The sequence below is a fragment of the Mirounga leonina genome, unplaced genomic scaffold (assembly GCF_011800145.1).
Source record: "Mirounga leonina isolate KUSES-001 unplaced genomic scaffold, KU_Mleo_1.0 Mir_94, whole genome shotgun sequence".
Taxonomy (NCBI): Eukaryota; Metazoa; Chordata; class Mammalia; order Carnivora; family Phocidae; genus Mirounga; species Mirounga leonina.
Genome location: NW_023270855.1, coordinates 50,621,427 through 50,629,169, shown reverse-complemented (window position 1 = coordinate 50,629,169; position 7,743 = coordinate 50,621,427). Strand labels below are relative to the sequence as shown.

Genomic DNA, 7,743 nt, shown 5'->3' with positions numbered 1-7,743 from the left:
TTGGGGCTGTGGGAAATGCTTTTATCTTGATGGTAGTGGTGGGTTTGTGGCTGGGTGGCTGTGTCGAAACAGCGAACTGCACCCTTTAAATGTGTCAATGACACGTCCATACGGTTGGTTTGAAAACAACAGATAAGGTGCAGATCCGTGGGAGAGGGGAGAAAACAAGTTCATGCATGCTCTTATTTGAATAGAGAAACCCTGGAAGGAAACAAGGCGTTTACAAAAAGTTATTTCCTTCCAGGAGAGGGGGACAGAAGAACAGGGAGGGAAGGAGATATTTCACTTTTCTATAAACCTTAGATTTTCAACCCACATGACTGCATTGCCAATTCCATATGGAGATGAACAAAAAGGAATGTTCTGTATGGACAGTTGTGTTGTGGTTAGCAGAAAGAGCACGCACCGAACTGTGTGGTGTATATCATGTTGTGTAAGAAAGGGGGGGCATTGATTGTGGCAGGAAAGAAAATGAGGAACAGCGGGTGCCCCTGGGGAGCTGGGCGTGCAGGAGGAAGGCTTGATTGGAGTGGTAACCCTTCTTTCTGTTTGGTCTTTCCTTAAAATCGCATCCATGCCTGAGGCCAGGTGAGAGATGGAGGCTTAGAACAGCGAGTGGGAGAGACCCGACCCTCTGGGACCCAGGTGATGGGACATGCCAGCAAAGGGAGTTTCGAAAGAGACACTCAGCTCATGCGTTCAGCCTCTGCAACTATTCTTTTATTGAATATTCGGCAGTGACAGAAAGATGCTTGATTCAGGAGAAGGCTTTCCCTCCCTGCCCCCCATTGCCCGGAACTCAGGTTGGACAAGCCCGGCTACTGGGCACAGCACTCCGGCTGGTACACGTGTCCCTGTGTCTTTCACATACGTGAGCATCCTTGTCACAAGGGCCACCTGGAACCACAGCTCCTCATCTGTGGTGCTCCCTCTGCTCTGCTGCGGCCCCGGCGGGCCCTTGAGAAAGCCTGCCCATGGGCACGGGTCCCAGCAGGGCCCACCCACCCCCTGGCAGGGAGGCCCCTCTGCCTCAGGCCTTAGACTGGTGTACTTGAGGGTGCTCGGGCCTGGCTCGCCTTGGCAGCCTGGTCTTGAAGAGGGACTTGCCCGAGGCTTCGATGTAAGTGACGCTCATCTCTTTGGGGCTGATCTCCACGTAGGCAAAGCCACCCAGCGAGTCTTCGGCCCCGTAGTGGAAGCGCAGATAGCCGTTGGGAACCTTGCGCAGATGCTTTTTCGAAGGGTCCATGAAGTTTCCGGCCCCGCTCAGCACGTAGCCCACGCCATTCTCATCCTGAAGGTACTGTGCACGGAGGGCGCTGGGTCAGTGGGGGCCCCAGCCCCTCGGTGAGGCTGACCACCGGCTTTGTGCCCGCCTGTCTGGAGTCCGGGGCCAGGTCTGTCCCTGACCACAGAGTCATCTTGGGAAAGGACCAGACCCCCTCGGGGCCTCAGTTTCCTTGCCTGTAGCAATGTATCCATCCTACTTCACAGCCTGAGAACTGAGTAAGCAATTGGCCCCTGGTGGCTAGTATGCTGACTTTTAGGAAACTTTGGGCTGTTTTCCTGGTTAGACAGCATACAGCTTAAGGGACACTTGGGAGATCTCCCCCCGCCTCCCCCCAAGCAGCAGGAGGATCCCCATGCGGCACCGTTGGCTGGGCTGGGGACCGCCCTCCCCTCCCCCGCAGACCCCTCACCTGCAGGTTGTGGTCATGGCCACACAGGTAGGCGGTGACCTTGTACGTGGCCAGAAGTGGCATCAGTTGCTTGACCAGGCAGCGGGTGGGCCCGTGCTCGGCAATGGACCACACGGGGTAGTGGCCGGCTACCAGCACGTAGTCCTCCTTGGCCGCCACCAGCTGCTTCTTGAGCCAGGCCAGCTGTGTGCGGGCCAGCGCCGGGTCACGGGGCCTTTCGGGCTGCTGGCTCAGGAAGTCATCTGAGTTGCCACACAGCGTCACCGTGTCCAGCATGAAGATGGCCACGGACACGTTGGACCGCGGGACTTTGAAGCGCAGACGGTAGTAAGGGCTGGGGAAGTTCCTGTTGGGGGAGACGGAGGCAGATGAGCCCCAGGTTCGGCTCAGGCCCCGGGGGGCCTCTCTGTCCACCTGGGTGAGGCGTGGCGGAGGGCGTGGGGCAGGCTCACCAACGCTGAGAGATCCTGGAGTAGGCTATCTGTGCCGAGACGTTCCCCAAGTGGTCGTGGTTGCCAGCCAGCACGTACCAGGGCACGTTGCGGAGGGAGGAGGCAGAGAACACATCCTCGAAGGTCTCCTGCGGCACACAGAAGGGAGACGCCCCCCCCAACCCCAGGGTCAAGCAGCTACCCTGATGCTCCCACCAAGTCCAGGGGTCCAGGGCCAAGGGAGACAAGGAGTGCTCTAGGTACCCACAAGTGTCAGCTTCCCTCTGCCCTCTCCAGAGTCCAAAGGTCGAATGGCTTTTCCACACGTGTCCCCCACCCCACTGGCACATACCCGAAACCTCTTGTCGTTGGCATCCTGCACGCCAGTGAAATAGAAATTGTCCCCCAGGGACAGGATGAAGTCTGCGCCAAGGATCTGCACGGTCCTGGCAATCTCCTTGGCATTGGCCGTCTCCCGGGCGGTATAGAACGGGGCATTGGGGACTCCTCCCCAGTCACCCAGAGCCACAAAGCGCAGGACGGGGTTGGCTCCGTCAGCCAGGGGGAGCACTAGCAAGGCTTGAAGGATAAGCAGCACAGTGTGTGTGTCCATCTGGGAGGGGGAGAGACAGGAGCTGGAGGGCCCGGGGCTGAGGCCTGGTTAGCGGGCCCTTGAGACCCCTGCCCTGAGAGAGGGGGAGACAGCCCCCTACAGGGCTGGCCCAGGGGGAAGCCCTGGGTGGGGCCCTCATTCCCAGGACTTCAGGGCAGGAGCCGGCTGGGAGGGTCAGAGGGTAGGCGGGGTCCAGGGGCAGGGAAGGGTGGCAGTGCAGGCCCCTTCTGGCCGCCCTCATCCCACACCCAGCACTCACCCTGGGGGAGGCACAAGCCAGTCAGCCAGGGGCTCAGAGAGGCAGGTTAGCTCCTGGGCAGAACTGGCAGTCACCGAGCCTTTATTCCCTGGGGCGGAAATGGATCATTAGTGAGGATGATGCAGTTTCTCCGCAAACTGTTCCAGAAGCCCTCCCCTTGGGTCATGTGAGCTTTGGAGTTCCCCAGTGCTGGACACGGGATTCGGGTGGGGGTCTGGCCCCTGAGCGAGTGCAGCCGTGCCTTCCCTCGCAGCCTGTGTTTGTCCACATGAGCTTGTTTGTGTCGTGGGCCCCAGGCACCCCGTTATCTGTGTGTGCCGTGTCTGTCGCTGTATCTGTGGGCCCCAGCCAGACACATCTTGTGTGTCCATGCGCCCCCAGGACGTGTTTGTCCGCCTGTGTCTGGGTGTGTCTGCACTGTTTCCTGTGTGTAGCCAAGCGTGCCTGCCTGGGTCACATGTCTGTTGTGTGCCCGGGAGTCCTTTGTCCCTGTAGATGCGCACATGGAGCCGGGCAAGGCCCGCGTGGCGTGTCGGTGACATTTGCCTGGGTTCTACAGTGGAACTGTGTGGGATATCGATTTGTGTCCCTGAGTTGTGGCCCGAGTCGTGTTGTGTCTCACGTGAGTTGTGTGTTTGACAACATCCGGGTTTGAGTCCCAGGGTCACCTCCCTCCCCCAAACACCAGGGTCTCCCTTTTCCAGGAAGTCCTGCCCACACCTTCCCCTCCTCCCCACCCCCCATTCCCCACAGGAGGAACCCAGGCGAGGGCAGCTGGTGACACCCACGTGACCACTGGTTTTTTACCCTCACACTGCCTGCAGGCCTCCCAGTGCCGGCTGCCCCTGGGAGTAGGTAGGCAGGTGGGCGCTTGGGCAGTGGGCAGTGGGCACCCCCCCCCCGCCCCCCGCACTGGTGCCCTGTCGGACCTGCCCCTGTCCCTGCTGCCCGCCCTGACTCCAGACTCGTTCCCTGCACACTCACGACGGGCCGATGGGGGGGCCCCTCTTTCAACGCGGAGGCTCCGCGAAGTGAGGTGACCTGCCCTGGGTCACCCAGCACAGGCTGGCTGTTTGTGCCTCCCGCCTCCGCAGCGCGGACAAACAGGAAGTGGGCCACCCCGGCAGGCGGAGCCCCCTCCCCCGGGGCCCCCGCGGCGTTCACACCCGCCGGACGGGTCTCACCTGCCGTCGGCGGGGCCGGCGGCGGCGTCGCGGGGCGGGGGGGGCGGCAGGAGCTGGGCGCTGGCGGCGGCGGGCGGCTCGGCTTGCAGGCGGCCGCGGCCTTCCTGCCCGGTCCGCGGGCCGGGCCGGCCCAGGTGATCCCCGGCCGGGAGGGCGGGCGCCTCGGCCGCCCGGGGCCCCGGCCGCCACGCCCCTGGATCCGGCTGGGCCGCTGAGCGCCGCCACGCTTCCGGGGCGCGGGCGGCCCGTCTGTGAAATGGGGTTCAGCACCCGAGGGGCGGCCCAGGCCCGCCGATTGGGCTGCAGCTCAGGCCAGCGACCGGGCTCAGAGACCGGAGTTCCTCCCTCTGCCCCCACGCAGCCGAGTGTCCCCATTCCTTCACACCTGGGACACCCACAGCCCGCGATGGCTGCGTAGGGCCTCACCCTGGGCCGGGCCACCCTCTACTGAGGAAGTATGTCGTCTTCAACCTCAGCTTCCTGGTCTTTAAAATGGGCGTGAGGGCAGAAAAGTCAAATCTTCCTTAGAAAGAATTCCAAGTAAGGGGAAAGGCCCCTCCAGGAGCTGGAACTCAACCCTTACTGCCTCCTTTTGAGTGTGGACTGGACTCAAAGGAGTGACTTTCATCCAAAGAAGAAAGTATGGAAAAACAAAAGACAGGGGCGCCTGGGTGGCTCAGTTGGTTAAGCGACTGCCTTCGGCTCAGGTCATGATCCTGGAGTCCCGGGATCGAGTCCCGCGTCGGGCTCCCTGCTCGGCGGGGAGTCTGCTTCTCCCTCTGACCCTCCCCCCTCTCATGCTCTCTGTCTCTCATTCTCTCTCTCAAATAAATAAATAAAATCTTTAAAAAAAAAAAAAGACAGGAACCGTCCAGGGGAGACACCTGGCAGACATCGCCTTAACCAAATGGTCCATGCTAACATTCCTGGGGATGTCTTACTAACGTCATGTCGTGAGAAGGGCACCTTGCCTCTGTGGGTTTCTTCCCAGGAACCTGTAACCACAAGCTGAGGGTGAGAAAAATAACACCCAGGAAACACCCAAATTGAGTGATATTCTATAAAATACCTGACCCGTATTTGCAAAAATGTCCCAGTCGTGAAGAAGAAGTTTGAGGAGCTGCCACAGATTGCAGGAGACCCAAGAGACTTGAGCACAAAATCAAATGTGGGATATTGGACCAGAAAAGGGGCAGTTGTAGAAAAACTGGTGACATCCAAATAAAGCCTGAATGATCCTGGAGTGCCCTGCACCATCTTTTGCCACTTTTCTGGAAATCTAAAATTACTCTAAAATTAAAAAAAAAAATTTATTCTGAAAAAAGGGAATGATCCAAGAAACCTAAAATTTTATTCAACACGTATTGAGCACCCACTGTATACCCAGTACCAGCTGACCCAGCAGTGAACAAGACAGACAGGAAAACCTGCTCTGTTGGGGCAGGGAAATTTAGACTCTAGCTTTTAATTACTTTCCTTTCTTTGGGGATGGGGTGGGGCATTCTTTTTCCATCTTATATTTTATGTACTGTTTGGATTTTGGCTTGAAAAGTCTTGTTCGTTATTTTGCCAGTCTTCCTCTTAACATATCTATATGTTAAAATGTAAACCCAGGACACAAAGACCTCATTTCAGATTCAGGGCAACAGATGTTTTCTGGGGAGACAGGGGCTGGGGACAAGGGGAGCTGGGAATGGGGCTTCTACTTTCTCCTTACTGTTTTCTTTCACCAAAAAAAAAAAAAAAAGGAAAAAAAGTATCTTAAAGCATTTAGGAATGAGTGTTAACATTTGCTTCTTTATGTGGAGGGTGCCGGGGTGTTTTAGGGATTATCTTGTCTGCTTTTTGTGTTTTTTCATTTTTTATTTTTTTGAGATCCCACAAGATTATACTTATTATCTTTTTGTAGTACATGGTCTTCATAAAAAAGTTAGAAAATACTGAAAAACAGAAAGAAAACCATACACTCGCCTGTCATACCCCTGCCCGGAGAGTCACTATCCATTAAGTTTTTTTTCCTGTCAATTATTCTATGCCTACATTTGTGTTCAGAAAAGTGGGATGTCAGTGATACATACCATTTTATAGTTTTTTCAAGTGTTAACATTTTTCATTTTTTTTTTAAAGATTTTATTTATTTATTCATGAGAGACAGAGAGAGAGAGAGAGAAGGAGAGGGAGAAGCAGGCTCCCAAGGAGCAGGGAGCCCGATGCAGGACTTGATCCCAGGACCCTGGGATCATGACCTGAGCCGAAGGCAGACGCTTAACCATCTGAGCCACCCAGGCGCCCATCATTTTTCATATTTTTTTAAATGAAAAAAGGGCAGGGGTGCCTGGGTGGCTCAGTTGGTTAAGCGTCTGACTCTCGGTTTTGGCTCAGGTCATGATCTCAGGGTTGTGAGATCAATCTCCATGTTGGGCTCTGCACTGAGCAGGAAGTCTGCTTGAGATTCTCTCTCTCCTTCTCCCTCTGCCCCACCTCAAATAAATAAATAAATCTAAAACAAAAAACGAAAAAATGCAAAAGCATAGGGCACATGATTAAAAGAAACCAGACTTTGTGCTGAGCATGTGGATTCCTGGCTTTATCTCTCTGGTCACCTCCTGGGTTCTGAATAAGCTCTTATCCTTCCATTTGCCCAGCGTAGCCCTGTTCTGCCCATTTTCTATGGAGGTGGATCAGGATTTGGCTCCCTCTTGCCTTGCTTCCCAACACCAACGTCAATCCTATGGTTGAGTTCCTCCTCTGGCTTCTGGAGGCCCTGCCCTCCCCACTTCCCCTCTTCTCTCGCAGTCACACTCCTGTGGCCTCTCACCCTTCCTGGAATAGAGCCTCACTCTGACCTCAGGGCCTTGGCTCTTGCCATTCCACTGGCCTGAAAGGCCCTTCCTTCCCCAGATACTCCGTGGCTCCTCCCCATTGTATTCAAGTTTCTGTAACGTATCAAAAATGCACCCCACCCCCATCTGACTCCCTCTCACCCTCCTCACCCTCTGTAGCCCTTATCGCTGCCTGACAAACCACACACCTGCTTATCTCGTTTTCTGTCTGTCTCCCCACCAGAATGAGCTCTTCGGGGACACGAACTCTCTTGGTCTGGTTCACTGCTGTTTTCTTTGGCATCTGGAAGCTGGAGCACAGAAGGGCCATTGCTGAGGAATCACTTGGGGGAGTGATGGAATGAAGGAACACCCTCAGGACACACACACTCTTCCCTCCTGTCTGAGTGTCCAGCCTCCCCCTACTCTCCTGGCTTCATCCCTTGAGTGAGTTCCATCAACTCCCTTATAGCTTGCTTTGGTTCTAACCTGGTTGTTGTTGTTGTTGTTGTTGTTGTTGTTGTTGATAATCTGCCCAGGACAAAACTCTTGGAGGTATTTCAATGACCCCTGATTAGATTCTGCATCTCTCTCATGTCCAGGTCACAGTGCTCAAGTCACACTAAAGGCAACTAATTCCTACCTCAGGGCCTTTGCATTGCTGTTCCCGCCACTGAGCCACTCTCCCTCATCTTCTTGTCAATGAGTATTTGGCTTAAATGCCACCTCCTCAG

General features: G+C 55.6%; 1 protein-coding gene across 2 annotated transcripts; it reads right to left on the bottom strand.

Moving 5' to 3' along the window:
- Positions 1 to 698: 698 nt before the first annotated feature.
- On the bottom strand, positions 699 to 4,209 carry ACP5 (acid phosphatase 5, tartrate resistant). 2 transcript variants are annotated; one of them, XM_034997238.1, is made up of 6 exons: positions 4,188 to 4,209; positions 3,004 to 3,091; positions 2,484 to 2,744; positions 2,153 to 2,280; positions 1,701 to 2,046; positions 699 to 1,303 (listed from the first exon to the last, which is right to left on the bottom strand). In XM_034997238.1, the coding sequence occupies exons 3-6, from the start codon at positions 2,742 to 2,744 to the stop codon at positions 1,031 to 1,033; spliced, it is 1,008 nt and encodes a 335-aa protein (XP_034853129.1). In that variant the 5' UTR covers positions 3,004 to 3,091; positions 4,188 to 4,209; the 3' UTR covers positions 699 to 1,030. The 2 variants fall into 2 exon arrangements, with proteins under 2 accessions (XP_034853129.1, XP_034853128.1); XM_034997237.1 differs by lacking the exon at positions 4,188 to 4,209 and adding an exon at positions 3,988 to 4,158.
- Between the last annotated feature and the right edge of the window lie 3,534 nt (positions 4,210 to 7,743).